This window comes from Microplitis mediator, chromosome 11, assembly GCF_029852145.1.
Source record: "Microplitis mediator isolate UGA2020A chromosome 11, iyMicMedi2.1, whole genome shotgun sequence".
NCBI classification, from domain to species: Eukaryota; Metazoa; Arthropoda; class Insecta; order Hymenoptera; family Braconidae; genus Microplitis; species Microplitis mediator.
The window spans coordinates 15,471,168-15,490,977 of NC_079979.1; the positions used below are offsets into that span (position 1 = coordinate 15,471,168).

A 19,810-nucleotide genomic window follows, 5' to 3' on the forward strand; every position below is an offset into this window, starting at 1 on the left:
TCGGAAACTCACTCTAAATCGGAGCAAATAAATAAAAAAATTCACTGCAAATTCACTCTGCATTTACTCCGCAAATTTATTAACATGCAATAATTTTTTTTTATTACCCATAGTTCCTCATAAATAAATTCCATACTTCAAAATAAATTAAAGTATTTTCTGTCAATAACAAAAAATGTTTCCCTGTTCCCATTTTCTTAAAAAAACCAAAAATTAATTTTTGTTATTTTTTTCTCTCTTACAATAAAAAAAAACTAGACGTCAAAAATTTCAAACTACTTTTCCTAAACAATTTTCTATCTACAATAATTTTACTCCGTATTTTTAAATGAAAATATTCCATTACATTTTTCACTAAAAATAATTTTCTCACCTTCCCATTGTCTAAAAAATTTTATCCTCATCCTCAAAACTCGTCTATACTCCGTGCAAATAAAATAAATAAATAAAAAAAAACTAGACATAAAAAATTTAAAGGAACTTTTTATAAAAATTTTACATCTAACAATTTTTAGATGAAAATGTCCCATTAAATTTTTCACTAAAAATAGTTTTCCCACCTACCAATTGTTTAAAAAATATTTTTACTCAGCCTCTTAATTCGCGTATTCTCCCACGTAAATAAAATAAATTAGTGAAAGAAAAATAAAAAAAAATAGCGTAATAACATTAAGTAAAGGTGTGAATAGACTTTATATAACAATCACTATATACGATTCTTTATCTTGAAAAATGTCTATTTTTTTCTTATCCAGCTTTGCTATTGTATCAAGATATTATATGGAATGGAAGAGTCATCCTTTCTGTACAATATAACGTATAATCCGATGTTAATCCGCGGTATCCGGAAGACTGTATAAGTGTACGTACGTGTACTTTATGTACACATTCCAATAGTACACCGATTTTTCCCTGACTTACGAGTATGACTTTTCCTTAATAACTAAAACCAATTAAACTTAAATAACTGATCATCCCATTAACGTAAACAATTTAATCCATTTAAATTCAATAACTAAATTTATTCTGTTAATTCATTATTTATTATTATAATTACATATACAATATTTAGTAAAATTTATCATAAATATTACCATTGATATTTAATATAATATATAAATTTATTAACTAAATAATTTATTTAATAATTAAATTGTCTATTAAATAATATTTTTTATTAAATATATTAGATGTTATAATTATTAATTATTAATTAAAGTAATTATGAAAAAATATATTTAATAATTAACAAACACAACATCCGTTGCCGTGATGTTTAGCTTTGCCGCTTTTTGGAATAGCGAAACTCGGGCAACATTGATCGGATCTAATTAATAATTGGGAATTATTTAGAGACTCGCTGCTCTCCATGGCAGGACAAAATGCATTCATAAGTGCGATGTTGATGTCATCACATGGTGTCGCTTCACGAGAAAATTCTGAAAATTTAATAATTCGTGGGTTACTTAGACTGTAAAAAAAACCGGGATAAGTCCAGGTGGTGTAGGTGTTAAAATTTTCAGTTAAAATAACACTGCCGTCGGTGTAAATATTTTTTATCGGTGTTAAAAAAATTTACCGGTGTTTAAAATATTTAACGTTTTGAATATTTTTACTTATTCGATCACTACACTGTAAAAAATCGGGAGTAAATCCGGATTTAGTTTCACTCCCAATTCACTCCGATCCGGAGTTTTGATACTTAAATAAATTTATATTAAACTGTTAAACAATGTGTATGTGTGTTTGCGTGCATGTGTGTGTTCGGGTGTGTGCGGGTGTTTGTGTGCGTCTGTGCGAATATATGCTTGTGTGTGTTCGGGTGTGTGTGCGAGTGCGCGATTACGTGTGCGTGTGTGTGTGCGTATCAGCTGATTAATTGTAATACGCGAGTTTTACTTCGATTTTATTTAGTGGAGTTATTTTTTATTAAAAATATTATCAAAACTCTTTCCGGAGTGAATTTCACTCCGGAGTAATCAAATTAATAAAAAATTATCTACTCCGCGAAAACTCCCCTTCGGAGTGAATGTCGCTCTGAGGGGAGTGAATAATTAAAAATTCATTCCCTCCGGATTTAATCCGCTTTCACTACGCGAATTTTTTACAGTGTACAGTTAATTAGTGTTTTTATTAATTAATTAAATTATTGGTGATTGAAATGATGGCCGTAAAATTGTGTTATTTTTAAATAAATTACGTATCACATAAATAATTATTTAAATTTCCTCCAGATAATATTCATTAAATTTTCATATTTTTTTATATGTAATATATTTTTTTTTTTCTAATTTCTATACATGGAATTTTTTTACACCAATTTAACACCGGTATTTTAACACTGCCAAATTACACCGTCTGCACCGGTGTTATATTTCATTTTAACACTGCTTTTTTTACGATGTATAAATATTTTTAGTATTCGGTTTTTTTTCGACAAATTAATAAAAAAAAAAATATCCACATGTAAAAAAAAATCTATAGGTGCAATTTTTTTTTTTAATTTATCATTTTTAAAAAAAGTAAAAAGTTATTAGACGTTGGCTAATTTGAGTATCATTTACTTAATGCGTCTGTATCATTTAAATTGTCAGTGATATGATTATTACTATAACTAGATGTAGTATTACTTTTTAATTCTGTTCTACCGTGAACTCCTGCTGATTGTTCTCTAATTGGCAAACTGTCTCGGTGTAAACGAAAGTGTTCTTCGGTATCGTTTAATAATGATCCAAATACATTTGACGGATTACAAACTGCTGTTGATGTTGTTGATGATGCTTCACTTACTGAATTTGAACGTAATTCTGTTTAATGAGCAAATATTATTATTATTCATTAAATTTGTTTTATTAATAATTAATAACATTAATTATCTATAAATTTATTATTTTTGTAATTAAAATTCTGGTTTAAAAAAGTTGACTATAATGAACTTAAAAATTTGAGTAGAATTTTGAGTCTACAATTTGGTAATTTATAAAATTTTTTTTAATTTATATGGGAAAAAAAAAACCTAAGTAATTTTGACTAGATTTTTTTAGCCAAAATTCGCCTAATAAACGTCAATAAAAAAATTAATTATTTATGCCTAGTCTAAAATTTTTTTTTGGGCGGCAATTAACTCTGCAGGCCCAAATTACCCCGATTGGCTGTAATTATAATAATTATTTTTTTTTAACTCAAAAATTTAAAATATCGCCGCCTTGAAACTTCGAAATTGTCTAGAAAAATTTCCATAATGATCAAAATTATTTTTGAAAATACATTATTCATTAATTTTTAATTACTAATAAATAAATGAATGAATAAATAATAACCTGACAAATTAGGACTTTTGGTGGGCGTATTAGCTTCTGAACGACGCGCAACATCTTGAAAAGTAATCGGTGAATAAATACGCCGTTCATCAGAGATAATTCCCGTGGAACCAAATGGTGTAGGAGAAGAAATTCGTGATCCAGGAGATTTAGCAGATATATCAATATATGAATGACTGTCTGATAATTTATGTGGTGATCCACAGGCGACAGTACTGTTGTTGTTTGACAATAACGTGCGTTTTTCCGTCATGCGATTCATCCAGATTGGCGGCTCTTGTATTGTTATATTTTTTGTAACATTTGAACGCAATGGACGTTTTTCCAACCAGTACGTTTTCATTGATCCTGATAAAAATAATTTAAATACACTCAGATTAATTTTTAGTAAAAATTACCCAAGAAGTTTGATACTGTGAGGGCATGTGGTAAATATCTTAATTTCTCCCGTGCTCAGTGTAGAATATACTACTCGGTAGCGTGTAAATGAAGTGCAATTTCTACTAACGACATAGTAAAAATTTAGTTACTGACTAGATGTCCCTGCACTGTAAAAAAAGCGGTGTTAAAAATGGACTCATTTTAACTCCGCCCGGTGTTAAAATAAAATTACACCGATGTAGGAGGTGTAATTCGGCGGTGTTAACACCGGGGAATTTTTTTAACACCGGTGCAGAAAATTTACACCGGCGGTGGCGTTATTTTCACACCGCTTTGGGTGTTGAAATTTAACACCGCCGATTTTAACACCTACACCGCTTGAACTTACCCCGGTGATTTTTTACAGTGTACAGCACCAAACTTTATGGGTAATTTTTACTCAAAAATTATCCGGGTGTACATTTTAAGTAACCGTAAAAATTTTAATTATTCAAATAACTTATTTATTAAGTTTATAAATAAAAATTTACCTTTGCCCTTGACCTGTATTTCGCCACGCTCCTTGACCTTATAAAACGGCGATAGTAACTCTTTAGTCGATTGTGATATATGAATTTGCATGGCCTCACTTGTGGCCTCCATGCGCGAGGCAGTGTTTACAGAGTCACCGAACAGACAGTATCGCGGCATTTTTAGACCAACTATACCTGCTACCACTGCACCACTATGAATACCCACGCGTATTTGCAAATGATCACCTTTCAAATAATCAAAAATTCATTTTTGCTAATTATATGCACCAATAGGGTAGAGGTACCGTTTTTGCCCAATTTTGAACACTTCGATAATTCAAGGGGGACCGCTAGTGTGAAATTTTGAAAAAATCAATTTTTTTTTCATATTCCGATACTCTATAGCTTCAAAAATAACACTAAAATTTCCAGTGCATATCTCGAATAGTTTTTGAGTTATAGATAAAGAGCAACCGCTCATCGGTTCTCAAAAATACATTTTTCAAAATTGCTGCAGTTATAACTCGAAGACAAATCATCTAATCGATTTGATTCTTGTTGTAGCTTCTTTTATGTTTCTCCATACCATGAACCTCCAGTTTTCCCATCGAATAGAAAATGTAATTTTGGCAGGCCAATAATCATCGAATTTTTGCGCGAAAATTTGAAACTTTTTTTAAAAACTCCGCCATTTTGTTGAATTTCAATTTTTCTTTTCGATCGAGGGTCATGGTACAAAAAATACCTTCTAATTTAATAAATTTTTTGGTTTTTTTGATTTCATGTTTGTGAAGGTCGCTATCACTACAGCAGTGGGGGGACTTTTTTTGGAGCGGGAGATTGCGAATAACTCGCTGAATTTTTAATTTTTTGGTCCAAAAATTTTATCACATATTTATTATATATCCACAAATATATCCTCAAAGCATTGAAACATTCCATTCAGTAATTTTCTTTAAAAAAATTCCCGAAAATCATATTTTTTTCAGACGGTCACACTAGTGGTCCCCCTTAAATGAAATAATTAATAATAAACGCAATTACATAATTAATTTTTAAAATAAATTTAAAAAAAAATAGAGCAGTGGCCACAAATTTTTACTTTCTAAATTTACTAGATTTTTTTCTTCCAAAAATAAATGAAGCCGTACTTCTGCCTGATTACCAAAATTTTTTATAGATAAAATTTTTTTTGGCTTCTCTCCCAACCCCACTAAGACTTTGCCCTTAGACCGAATAAATTTCGACACTGATTTTTTGTAATAAAATATACGGAAAATTCTTGTTGTATTGTAAATTTTTGTTTTTCATATTTATATTAAAATAAATTACCAGTAGAACGATCTTTTAAATCAGTAATTGCTTCGACCATATCCAAGGCCATGTCACAAACACGGTCAGCATGATCTGTTTCTTTCGATGGTGCTCCAGATACTACCATATAAGCATCGCCTATTGTTTCTACCTAATAATTATTGGGTCAAATTTATTAAAAATGATAAATAAATATTAATAAATGTTAAAATTAATTAATTAAAACCTTATAAACACGATTACGTTCAGTGAGTGTATCAAAAAGTGAATACATGGCATTTAACATGGACACAACTTCCATGGGGGTCAATCTGCTACAAATTTCAGTGAATGTAACCACGTCGGAAAATAGGATTGATACATTATCAAACATCTAAAATAATAATGACATAAATAATTAATAAATTACTAGTAGTAAATAAATAAATGAAAATATTTAAATTTACTTCACAAGTATCTATTGGATTTTCTCCATTTCTCAAGCGGTCGGCAACTTGTTTGGGTATCATTTGATAGAGTAATTCATCAGTACGACGCATTTCTTCGTCTAATTTACGCATTGACTCTTCAAGCTTTTTACTTTTAAGTTGCTCTTGATCTAGAGCTAATTTCAATTCAACGGACTGCTGAGTGCCGGCTAACATTAAATCTCTGTATAAATTGAATCAATTATTTGATTAATAGATTAATTAAGAGAAACTGGCGCACGAAGGCTCATCTGAGCAAGTAATTATATCTTATGTCTTCAGAAAATGTTTGTGATTACTCTAGTTCGGTAAAAAGTCAGTAAACTATCGGTATATTACAGAAATTCTTTATGAAAACTCAGAAAATTGCCGCAATTACTCTAGTTCGGTAAAAAGTCAGTAAACTATTGGCAAATTACAGAAATTCCTTATGAAAACTCAGAAAATTTCCATAATTATTCGATTTCGATAAAAAGTCAGTATCCTATTGATAAATTACAGAGATTTCTTATAAGAACTCGGAAAATTTCCGCGATTACTCTATTTTGATAAAAAGTCAGTATACACGGAAAAAAATGAACTGTATAAACTGAGAATGACAAGTAATATAATGATAAAGTGATCAGTAAATACCATCATTCTAAATAGTAATTTTTTAATTTATGATTAAAACGTGAATCATTACAGGATAAGTATGAAAATTTATTGTCTATGTAAGAAAAATTACTATTTGAACTTTAAAAATCGTAACTGATATCTAGAAAATTGACGACACGTATTATAAAATTTATTCTTTAGAAAGTTAAAATTCCCCATATTGATACCCGGATTCCGGGTTATAATTTCAAACACTAATTTTTAAAGTTTATTTTTTTCCATATAAACTATTGATAAATTACGAAAAATTTTAATAGGAAACTCCTGAAAATTTAATAATTTAGAAAAAAAAAAAACAATTTGATAAATAATTCTTATAACTAAAAATTCTAATCTCACAAATATCATGAAATAATGAAGTGTACCTGCTGAAATCATGCATCGATAAATCATTGATATACAATCCAGTAGCTATCAATGCATTGAGATCTGGCATAACTGGCGTACCGAGATACATCATCATCCGCCAATTATCCATGTAAATCATCTGCCCCTTTAATCTCAAAGTTTTATCTTCAGGTAAATTTGAACTGTCGTCACTCAGGAATACCGCCTGTTTTTTGCGGTCCGCCGGACGTTCTGTCAAAACTGGTTCTACTGAGACTAATTCGAATATGTTATTTGTTCTATTTAATATCTAAAATCACAGTAATTATTATTGTCATTATCATTAAATTTTACAAAATAATTTAATAGTTTATATTTCATTTAAAAAAATCCATACCGACTGAAACTTAAAAGCAATCAATGGTCTCACTAAATCAAACCAGTGAGTTATTTTTTTTCCAACTAAATCGGGTAAAATTACTATCAAAGAATTACCGATACTTCTCACAACCATGTCGTATCTATAATATTTAATTTATATATTAACAGTAATTATTTATATAATAGTATATTATACACCAAGGGTGGAAAATAGGAGATTCCAACCCTACCTGAGCCGAAGGCCAGGGTGGAAGTGGAAAACTCGCGGATTGGGACGTCCCATCTTCCCCCGTAGTATTTATACTATTTTTCACCAAATCTGCACCTGAAAGTTTAAATTCTTGTTTCTGTTTATGAGAAAAATGGCGCGTGCGCTAATTTTTAACATTTGTTTTATCATAAGAGAAAGAAACCACTTTCATCCCTCTGTACAGAACAAAAATTTAAACTTTCAGCGCAGGTATGGTAAAAAAATGTACATATGTAAGTTTGAATAATTATTACCCAAAGACGATGCAAAACGGAAATATTTCAAATAAAACCGATGCGCCGATCGGTAAATGTTTTTCTTCACGGGTCATAGCAAGTGACGCAAAAGTGAATGCGCGGTTATCGAACGTCAATTGAAATGTAACATGGACTGTATCAAAAAGTACTTCTTCACGTATTAATTCGATAATTAATTCTTTGTGGTAAAAATGTCGGGCTACTTCACGGATTTGGCCCATTGTATAGTAAACGAAACCACGTCTTTTACTTCGATAGTGTAATGTCAAACCTATTTAATAAAAAAGAATATATATTAATATGTATATAATGCAGTATAATGAAGTTATGTTATGTAGGGCGCTCTCACTTTTATTTAAATTTTACCTTCAAGTAGAAGTGAGACACAAAATTTGGCATAAATAAATATAAGGGAGACTGGGGTAAAATGAGCCATCGTTTATGACAAAAAAAATTTTTTTTATTTAAAAATTCGTAAATAATGAGGCATGTGGATCAGTCCAAATAATGCGTGCAATTTAAAATTTTTATTTAAAATTTTTTTTTATAATTGTGGGCCATTTTACCCAGAACAAAAGGATTTTTTGGTACAAAGAATTTTTCCTCGCCCCATGAAAATTTTCATTTTCAAATCATAGTACAAAAATTTTTTAGGGCCAGTATTTTACTGGGGGTGGGTAAAAATTTTTGGCGCCAAAAAATTCTTTTTTTCTGTAAACCTCAGAGTAAATTTTTTCGAGTTCTGAATAAAACGATTTAGAAAAAAATTATTAATTAAAAATGAAATTATACCTTGACGTGTTTCATTTTCACAAATAAATGAAGGCGCACGCATACGTGGGTAGGAAAATTTAAGATACTCATGAAGGTTATCAAGACCATTCAGAAAATCACGTACATGACGTCCTAATACTGATAACACTCTATCATAACCATATTGACCAACGAAACTCACAAAGTGTACTCCCATTTGATCGAAAAATTCATTTTCTGATATCCCGAGTACCTAAAAAAATTTAAATAGTAAATTAATTACTAATTACTAGTATCCGTTATCTGTAATAAATAAATCTCGTGACTGATGACGTACAGTAACAGCCTTTTTAGCCAACCGCGGGATTAAATTCTCTGGGTAAACCTGATGAACGCTAAAACTGGGCTGATCAACAGCCGCGAGTCTTCTTATTTCTTCCCATTTTTCTTCTCCATATTTTTGACGAATAAATTCTGACATATTTTCTAATATTAGTCCATACATTTTGTCGCATTAATTTTTCTTAAATTAAAAAAAAACATACAAATTATTTCTCAAATAAAATATTAAATTTTTTTCAAATTAACCCGCGTGAAAAAATTTTCCAAAAATATTGCGCACGGAAAACTTTCAACTTTCCGATAATTCTTTTCAAATTTCACAGTTTCAGGCTCAAAAATTTTAAACCAGAACTAAAAATAAATTTGTACTTTTTTAAAAATTTATTTAGCTGTCAAAATTTTTTTCAAAAAACACTAGACCAAATTGTTGTCAATTTCCATTTTAAATAAAAAAACAAAACTTTAAATTCTGCATTGTCTTGAAATTAAAAGTTTCCCACACGGAAAATTTTTGAATAAAAATTTTTAAATTTACTCAGGCACCGAAATTTTGAAGGTTTCTTACCTACTTAAAATAAATAAAAATCTCCAGCCTATAAAACAAAATAAATTTTTTAATCGTCTTTGAATTTTTCAAAAATTTACAGCAACTGAAAATTAATTATCAATAAATAATAAAATCATAGTTCAGCAAATTGAATAAAAAAACAAAAAAATTACATAAACATTAATAAAATAAAATTAAATGATACAGGTAAAAGTTTATTATTAGCACACTTGTAAGTATTGTCACGTTCGCGCACTCAACCACGAATACATTATAAAATAAAACCAGAATCAATTTTGCAGCTCCGTTCTTCAGGAGCAAGGACTTGAAATTTATACCATTTACCTAATCTTCAAAAGTAACTTTTATCCATTAAATTCAAACCACTCAAATAAATATCCAAATATAAATAATAACATTCAATTAAATAATTCAATAAATGATAATTGACATATAAATTTTCTCTAAATAATTTAATTAAACAAAAATAAAAAAAAAGAAGTAATTATCGTTAAATTTAAATAGATTCTTACCTTACAGCCAAATTACAAATTATATCGTTAGTTATTATCTAAAAACACGCAACCCTATTTTCTCACGATTAGTAAGCACGCACTAATTGTTAATTGTTTTATAATTACTATTATTTATTTATTTATTTGGTTATTTTTAGTTGACGTTTAAAATATTTAAATAATTTTTTTTTTTAATTAATTTTTTAAAATTTATAATTAATAAATATATTAAATATATATTATAATTTGGAGGTTTTTAAGTGCACAAACTTCTTCTCACAAATGCGTTATATTTCGTCTTTCTATAAATAATAAGAAAACGCAACTAAACGAACGAGGACCGTAGTGGAGTCACTAAAAAAATATCCTGAAATAAATATCCAGTGCAATTTATTATTTCTCATAATATTATATATATATACATACATACATATATATATGTATATATTTATATAGTTTTTTTTTATTTTTAAGTACAAAAAAAAATTTGGTCTATTATTTTTAAAATTAATTATTAATAATTTTTGTAAAATTTATTTATTTTTTATATATTATTATTATTGTTTTTATATACGCTGTGATTTTATAAAATTACAGTACAAGGCCCGCGATAGGACCACAGTCCGCAGTTTTCTTGACGAGCGGGTTTCCTATTCACCAGACAAAACGTACACCTGCGTCACGATTTACGCACAAGGTCTACAACGGTGACACACATGTCCATGCACTCTTATCGTTGTACTTAATGTATTAAAAAATAAGTATATATATGCAGCAATAAGTAATAAATAATAACAATAAATAGATATATAATTATAATAACTGATAAAAAATTTGTTCAATTTTATTTGCAAGCTTGTTAGTATTTTTACTATCGTACTGATAAAGAAAAAAAAAATTGTTTTAATAAATATTAATTATTTAAAAATAATAACGACCTACATTTTTAGCTGAACGTGTGTTAATTATATTGATAACTAATTAAATTTTAATTTTAAATAATTTACCTGAGTATTCTGCTCAATGTATTTGTCAACTTTTTTTATTAGCATCAATTTGTTGTCGTGTCTTAATTTAATTTAATGGAAACTGACTCTAGTTTTCATTTAAGTTTTCAAATTAATTTATTATTTTAGACATTAATTGTAATTTTATTGGATGCATATTAATGGGTCCAATCCACTTAATTTTATCATCTGATCCATTCATAATTAATTGAATTATTCAAATTTTCACCTGAAAAAATTAATATAATTAATTAATTTATTTATTGCACAGAAAAAAAAATGAATTTTTTGGAGAAAAAAATTTTACTCCCCTCAAAAAAATTTGTATTTTCTCCAAGAAATTTTTACACAAAAAATTAAAAATAAAAACTTTTACTCGTCTCCAAAAAATTTTTCCATTATAAATTGAAAATATAAATTTTTTGCTTTAAGAAAATTTTCGTCTTTAATTTATCATACAAAATATATTTTTTTTTTGTATATATATTTTGTAAATAAATAAAATAAGAGAACAAATTAATAACATATATAGAAGCAACAAGTAACAAAACTAATAAATTTACGCGCGCAAAGTGAGACAATGAGTTTTAAAAAAAGTAATTAATCTACAATCCAGATAATAATTAAATATAATTAATAATAATAAAAAATTACTTACTGGTAAGAGAGCTCGGTTTTGGATAATTCGATGATCCATATGCTGAAATTTTGCATTTGAATATTAGTAATTTCGAGTGAGTGGAATACTATTCAACACGTTATACTTGAGCTTTGATATCCTTGACTTGTACTCTCTCTGATAAAGGAAGTATCGGGGGATAGACAACGCGCAAGTCCTCCTACACCCTAACGAATATGTTTTCTGTCTTATAGAATAAAAAAAAAAAAATAAAATAACCGAGAGGGAGTCACGCACAAAATTGATTTTATATAAAAAAAAAAAAAATATATGTATTAGAAACAAAACTAATTTTACGATAACTCCCACTATTTTTATTTGTCACGCACAAAATATACTGTCATTATTCTATAAATATAATTTAATTATATACACATCGCTGTATACATATTTATTTAGAAATTTATTATTTAATTGAATTATTTGTTAATTATATTTAATAGGACTTTGATTTTTTTTTAGATAAATTAATAAAGTTTTGATTAAATAAAGAAAATTTTGTTAATTTGGTTTTATTAAAATTAATATTTAATTTTTTTATAAATTATCGATATGAAAAAAATTGTTGATATGTAATATATGTATATAGATATATATTTTAGGAATCTATGAATAAATTATCATCTGATTTATTTGAAAATTGAATCGAACAATTTAAATTTTTTAGTAATTAGAAAAATTTGATTAATAAATTTTTTCAAAAATTTGAAATTTCAAATTACTCAGCATTTTTTATTGTATTTCCCAGGGAAAAAATCAAGATCTGACAGGATCTGATAATTTTAGTTTTTTTTTTCAGTAAATCCTGAAAAATTTCTTTCAGAATAAAATTTTGAATTTTCAGTTTAAAAAATTGGGTTTTTAAAAACAATTTTCTGAATGTACTCATGGTATAAAATTTAAAAATTTTTTTATAGCGACAAATTACTCATTACTTCAACAAACAAATTTCAAAAATTTATATTTATTATTTAAATTTTTGATATAAAAATTTTAAAATATTGACAGCCAAATTCAAAAAATTTTTATACCATTATCCCCCTTACGAGTGATTAAAATTAATTGTCTAATTCTATTTTAATAATAAAACAATTTTCCAAATATTTAAATTCCAATTAAAAACCCGCGCGAATTTTAAATTTCAACTTTTACAAATTCAAATTCCCCGCCAGTTATAACTTCCAACAAACTCCACAGATTGGTTAAAGAAAATCATCTGACAGCTAAAAATAGACCAATTAAACTCAACAATGCACTTAGTTTAACATTATCTTAATTATTAACACAAATAAACACACATTTATAAAATCTAAAAAAAAAAACTCAGTGTGTTGTGGCAGAGTGTTGAGGTTCAGTTGATTTGTTACTAATTAAGGTTAGAATTTTGTTAACTTGACACTCCACCATCAAAATGATAAATTACCTGTCAAAAATGTTTAAATTAAATAAATTATCCACCAGTACAATTATTATTTTTACAATTATTTATTTTAATCCCATAAAAGTAACATTCGCTGAAGAATTTCCTCATGACATAGAAAAATCTTATCAAGGCACCACAGAGGTAAATTTTTTTGATTTAATAATTATTATTTTTTTTTATTATTATTGCAATAATTGATAAATAATATAATAATTTTTTGACAGGACTCTAGTAATCCGGATCCTAAAATAACAAGTCCAGGTAATTTAGGATTCATCCATGCATTCATAGCATCACTTTCGGTGATAATTGTATCAGAACTTGGTGACAAGACATTTTTTATTGCTGCTATTATGGCTATGAGGCATCCAAGGCTAACAGTTTTCACTGGTGCAATAGCAGCTCTTGCTCTCATGACCATTCTGTCAGGTAATTTATTATAATTATTAAAATTACTGGAAAAAAACAATAAAAAATAATATTAGAAATCTCATTAACTCAATAAATTACAAGGAAACAGTAATTATTTGCAGCAAAAAACTAATCAGTTATTTCATTGAAAAATCTTGCGGGTGAAAAAAATTTCCCGGTCGATTTAAAAAAAAATTACGGAGTAGAACTTTGACTTTCAAGGATTTGAAATTTTTATGATCTGAAAGTTACCAGACAGTAAACAATTTTGGATTTTGTTTTTTACCAAATGAATTACAAAAAAAAAAAAACTAAAAATATGCATATGTAGAAAATTTTAAAAACTCTAGGTGCAATTTTTTGAATTTATAATTTAAAAAAAAAACCAAAAGTTATAAGACGTCGACTAACTTCAGTATCATAAATTTTTGAAATCGGTGTTACAAAATACGCGGCAGTAAATAAAATTTAAAAAAAAGGAGGGAATTCAAAGTTCGATAAATTAAACTGTACATCAAAATTTTTAAATTTAAATCTCAGCGGGTTTTAAAAATTTTCCAATGGATTTAAATATAGACTGCGTCAACTGGAAATTTCTTATCAAACTTTACAGCTGATTAGATTTTTTAACCGACCGGTCGTGATTTTAAAAAAATAAAAAACTTATAAATTTTCACTGCAGATTATTCTTGATAAATAATTAATCAAGATATCAATAAAAGTAGGTTTAGATAAAGAGTTTTATTATTTAAAATTTAAATCAGATCACTAAGCAATCAAGTATTCAAGAAAAACATTTAAAATTTTTATTGTTCTGCTGATATTTTTAGTCATAAGTCGCATTAATTAATTCTTTAATTCGCACTTATTAAATTATTTAAATAATAATTATTATTATGACAATTACACAGATAAGAATACAATAGAGTGCGATCGTGCGAGGGTAATTAGAACCGTCAAAATAAACTAAACTTCAATGACTGGTTTTGTAATTATCAGCAATAAATTTTACGTATTGACGTCATTACAAAAATATATATACATATTAAATAATATAACACCTCGAACAATAAAAATCATGACTACACTTGAGTACACTAGGTAATTAATTAATTAATTTTATTTAAATTTACAGTAATATTTGGATATGCAGCAACAATAATACCACGTGCGTACACATATTACATATCCACGGCATTGTTCGCATTGTTTGGGTTAAAAATGTTGAAAGATGGTTACTATATGGCACCGACAGAAGGGCAGGAAGAGTTAGAAGAAGTTCAGCTGGACTTGAGAAAGCGGGAGGACGAGGTGACTTTTGAATAAAAATTTAAAGTTAAAAAAAAAGAGATTAAAATCTTAGTAAACTTTCTCTCGGTTATCGTTAATTCATACTGATAACGCAGGTGTTATCGAATTAATCATAAAGACAATTTACATAGACAGTCTTGATAAATATACAAATATTTACATATATATATATTTATGTCTATCAATAATGTCTTGTGTTATTTTAGTATGAAAAAGAAGAAATTGTGACGACAATCCAAGACCCAGAGACGGGTGTTATTAAAAAAACTAAAGTTAAACCGTGGATGCTGATTTCCCGGATATTTTTGCAAGCGTTTTCATTAACGTTCTTGGCTGAATGGGGAGACAGATCTCAACTTACGACAATTATTCTTGCCGCGCGAGAGGTAATTATTTATTTTGAATAAACAAAAGTGATCAATTTTTATGAAATTTTAGTCAATTAAAAATTTAATTCGTCCTTAACTTTTAAATTTCAATGCAAATCATTTTTTTACGTCAATTGCGCATACTTTCTAATTTTAATTAGAGGTCATTATAATTTTATTTTTTTTTTATTGACTCATTGCTGTAATCATTAAAAAAATATTTACCGTCTAGAGGATAATTTTACAATTGCAAGTTAATTTTTTAATATTATGAACTTAGAATTTTATTTTTTTTTTACTTGTTTCAATTAATGATTGGTCATAATAATTTTTAGTAATTAAGAGACATTGTTGACTATGAATAATTTATATGCTCGTTAGTTTTTAATTTTACGTTTCGCGAGTTGATTAATGGCGAGGAATTAAACGGAATGAGTTCAGATGGACGTGAGGTTAACGGGAGCCAAAGGCGAGCGCTGCCAAAAAAATCTGAAACTGTTTTTTTTTTTGTCAAGGGCAATTTTAGACAATACCCCTCCCCCTCTCCTTGAATTTTATCAATTGATTAAACAAAATTGCGCCAAGATGTAAATTTAAAAAAAATTAATTACAATTGTAGTCAATAAGGAACTAAACGACATTTGAAAAATAAATTTCAGTAAAATCTCTAATTTTATAATTAGAATTTTCAAATTTCGAAGGCTAAATTTTTATGTACCTGAAGATCGGAACGTTTTTCCCGGAACGAAAATAAAAAAACGAAATGAAAAGTAAAAAATTTACTAGATCTAGATTTCTGAAATGTTTCGCACGTCAGCCGAAAATTGCAGGCCTCCTAACTACCCCTTAAATTTTCTTTAGAGTCAAATTACATCAATTTTTTTTCATTTTCGTTGCGCGAAAAACGTTCTGATCTTCAGGTACATAAATTTCTTTTTAAATTGATATGCCGGGAAAATTAAATATAATTGTACCCGAAAAAAATTTCTAACCCAATGCTTATTAATTGAATAAATAAAATATTTAGGATGTCTATGGTGTTATCGTGGGCGGTGTTCTTGGACACTCACTGTGTACTGGATTAGCTGTTTTAGGCGGTCGAATGATTGCCCAGAAAATATCCGTCCGAACAGGTAAATTACAAATATGTTCATTTACAAAACTTATTACACTGTAAAAAATTAGCGGAGTGAATGCGGAGCAGATGACTGGTTATCTAATCCCCTCGGAGTGAAATTAACTTCTAGAAAAAAATTCATTCTAATCTTAAAACTCCGAATCAGAGTGAATGCAGATTTAAATAAAATCCAGATCACTCCGCTGAAAAAACAAACTCCCTATTAACTCCGTAAGCGGAGTGATTTTTTTAAAACTCCATACAGCAAAAAAAGAATCATCAAAGTGTAAAAAAAAGCGTGTGTTTAATTTTTAACACTTTTGTGTGTCAATTTAACACACAGTGTTTATCTTGTTTGAACTGTCGCGATCGATTGATTTCTTAACACACAAAAATTTTATTGTATTCGAAAGTAACACTTTTTATGTTACTGTCAAATCAACACACAAAATATGTTAAAAATAATCTCGACCGCACGGAAAAAAATGAACTTTAAAAATTAGTGTTTGAAATTATAACTGGGAACCCGGGTGTCAATATGCGGAATTTTAACATTCCAAATAATAAATTTTATAAAACGTGTCGTCAATTTTCTAAGTATCAGTTACGATTTGTAAAGTTCAAATAGTAATTTTTCTTACATAGATAAATTTTCATACTTATCCTGTAATGATTCACGTTTTAATCATAAATGAAAAAATTACTATTTAGAATGATGGTATTTACTGATCACTTTATCATTATATTACTTGTCATTCTCAATTTATACAGTTCATTTTTTTCCGTGCATCACAAAATAATTAGTGGAAAATTTTTATTTTTAACATATACGTTAGAGTGGTCGTTAAAAATTAAATTTTCTCAGATGCCCCATAAAATGCTTCGTTTTAGTGAAAAAATTCGTGGGGAATTTTTCTTTTTAAGTAAAAATAACACGTGCCTTAGGACGATCAAAGTTCATTTTTCGATACAATCGCGGTTTTTTTTAAATATCTCATAAAATATGCAGATTAAAGGAAAAAATCATAGGAACAATTTTGTAGGAAATTAAATTCTTGACAAAAAAGGTCATGTTCATATTTTTTATAAAATGCGTATTTATGAAGATATTCAAAAAAAACTTTTTTAGATCTGAATTGAGCGTTTTAAGGATTTCAAATTTTGAAAATAACATTTTTCTAAGTATATAGAAACTACGACAAGCATTAATTGATATGTTACGAGTTACGAAGTTGTCTACATTTAAGAAAAAACGTTATTTTTAACATTCGTAATCCCTAAAATGCTCAATTGATAAGATCTAAAAAAGTTTTTTTAAAATATCTTCATAAATACGCATTGTATAAAAAAAATGAACATGACCTTTTTTGTCAAGAATTTAATTTCCTACAAAATTGTCCCTATAATTTTTTCCTTTAATCTACATATTTCATGAGATATTTTTTAAAAAACCGCGATTGTATCGAAAAATGAACTTTGATCGTCCTAAGGCACGTGTTCTTTTTACTTAAAAAGAAAAAACCAAATTCCCCACGTATTTTTTCACTAAAAAAAAGCTTTTTATCGGGCGCCCGAGAAAATTTAATTTTTAACGACCACCCTAATGTACGTTTGATTTTTTTTATCACTCACATGTTAAACAACAGATAAATAAGTGTAAAACGTTCATTTTACACACGATATATCTTGATTTTCTCAAATCTTTTTTTTACTGCGCAGAACTCCAAGTGAATTCGGATTGAATTAAAATACGCAATCACTTCAAATTCACTCCTAATTTTTTACAGTATCATATTTAACTCATTGTAAACATATATATGTATATATATCAAAAAATTATTTACTTTTTCAGTAACAATAATCGGCGGAATAGTCTTCCTTATTTTCGCACTGACTGCGCTCTTTGTAAGTCCGACAGAGAGCACGTGAAATAAATAAAGATCTTGAACTAAATAAAATAATAAATAACTTTTTAAAAATAACGTACATTAACTGAAAAAATGTGAATATCAAATATTGTGTAATATAAAAAAAAAAAAAAAAAAAAAAAAATAATATTTTACAGTAGTTAGTAGAATTAATTAAACTTGATATTAAGTATTGCTACTAGAATGTAAATCAAATTAATTATTTTTTTAAAAAATCAACAGGGATTTCAAAATCCTCTATTGTTTATGTTAAAGAAAAATTATTACTATTATTTTGTAGGGCATCTTCACTTACTGATACTGCGAGTGTGTTGTAATAACATTCGAGTACCTGATAAATAAATCATCAAACTATTGTTTGTATTGTTAAATAATAAGGGCGCTAATTATTTTAAATAATGAGTCAACTATTTTACTAATTAGTGTCTTTATATTTGTAAATAATAAACAGTATTTTTTTTATTTGATATTGATTTAAAATATATTTTTTTTTTTTTTTAATTGTGATAAACTTTTTTTTTTTTTTTTTTTAAATAAACGATAATATTTTTATAAATGTAATTGAATAATTACCTTCATAAGTTAATTATTTATAAAATTTCTAAATTAAATTTTGCGTACTCTTTTTTTTTAAATTAAATAATTTTTATGTCATCATATTTATATATTTTTTAAATTTTTTCCCGGGTACTGTAAATTATTATTTATAAAATAATCAAAATTCGAATTAAGTTTTTTTATTAATTTTATATTTGACACTTATTTATTTTTTTAATCAAAAAAAAAGAAATGGATAAAGTGGAAAGTCACCGTCAGATTTTTAAAAAATAAGGGAATAAAAATTTAAAAAAATAAATTGTTTAGTCCATGAGAAATGAAATTTATGTATTTAATTGAATAAAAGAGTGTACATTGAGATTTTTTCAAATAGTGTTCATTTTTTTTGTTCTATGCGTAATAAGAGTAATTATAATTATAATAATCACATACAATTAATCGTAATAATAATTAAATGTGTAATTAATAAACTCTAAAGTACATAATTAATTTAAAAACATTAAACAGGCAACTGTACATAATAGCGGGAAATTTAAATATTTAAAAAAAAATGATTAAAATAAAAGACAACTAGATCATAAAAAAATATCAGTCTAAAAAATATGGACCGCGTATTTGTTATAATTTTAAACTCTATACTAGTAATTAATCATAAATACATTTAATATATATAGTAACATAAATATCTTTAATCATTTGTCGTTTTTTTTAAATTTATAATAATAGTGTAGGTCATTAATTAATAGCCCAATCAATCAGTAATAACTATTTTACTTACGACGACTATACACAACTATAAATTGTTCAATGATATCGTATATTACTTATTATCATAATTATTATTATGTAAAGAGAGCTTATTATGTACATAGTCTGTTTATTCATTCATTCGGCTCATTTATCAATTATTGAAACTAAAAGTTAATAAATAATCTCATTATTTTTTTTTTAAATTCAGATCATGTACCAGGTATTTAATGTTTGA

General features: G+C 27.0%; 2 protein-coding genes across 4 annotated transcripts; one reads left to right on the forward strand and one right to left on the reverse strand.

Annotated features, from left to right (window-relative positions):
* Positions 1-1,159: 1,159 nt before the first annotated feature.
* Positions 1,160-11,815, reverse strand: LOC130677682 (soluble guanylate cyclase 88E). 3 transcript variants are annotated; one of them, XM_057484519.1, is made up of 15 exons: positions 11,689-11,815; positions 11,031-11,259; positions 9,527-9,554; positions 8,957-9,142; positions 8,659-8,872; positions 7,864-8,137; positions 7,376-7,499; positions 7,017-7,288; positions 5,974-6,178; positions 5,754-5,900; positions 5,546-5,678; positions 4,232-4,459; positions 3,321-3,668; positions 2,631-2,807; positions 1,160-1,439 (listed from the first exon to the last, which is right to left on the reverse strand). In XM_057484519.1, exons 4-15 carry the CDS (start codon positions 9,122-9,124, stop codon positions 1,246-1,248), a joined length of 2,484 nt encoding a protein of 827 aa, XP_057340502.1. In that variant the 5' UTR covers positions 9,125-9,142; positions 9,527-9,554; positions 11,031-11,259; positions 11,689-11,815; the 3' UTR covers positions 1,160-1,245. The 3 variants fall into 3 exon arrangements, with proteins under 3 accessions (XP_057340502.1, XP_057340501.1, XP_057340500.1); XM_057484518.1 differs by lacking the exons at positions 11,031-11,259; positions 11,689-11,815 and adding an exon at positions 10,042-10,772; XM_057484517.1 differs by lacking the exons at positions 11,031-11,259; positions 11,689-11,815 and adding an exon at positions 10,042-10,772 and having other exon boundaries at positions 9,527-9,611.
* Positions 11,816-12,988: 1,173 nt separating this feature from the next.
* LOC130677776 (transmembrane protein 165) lies at positions 12,989-19,580 on the forward strand. Its single transcript, XM_057484633.1, has 6 exons — positions 12,989-13,273; positions 13,357-13,561; positions 14,679-14,854; positions 15,061-15,240; positions 16,250-16,355; positions 18,192-19,580. Exons 1-6 carry the CDS (start codon positions 13,121-13,123, stop codon positions 18,266-18,268), a joined length of 897 nt encoding a protein of 298 aa, XP_057340616.1. The 5' UTR covers positions 12,989-13,120; the 3' UTR covers positions 18,269-19,580.
* The last annotated feature ends 230 nt before the right edge of the window (positions 19,581-19,810 follow it).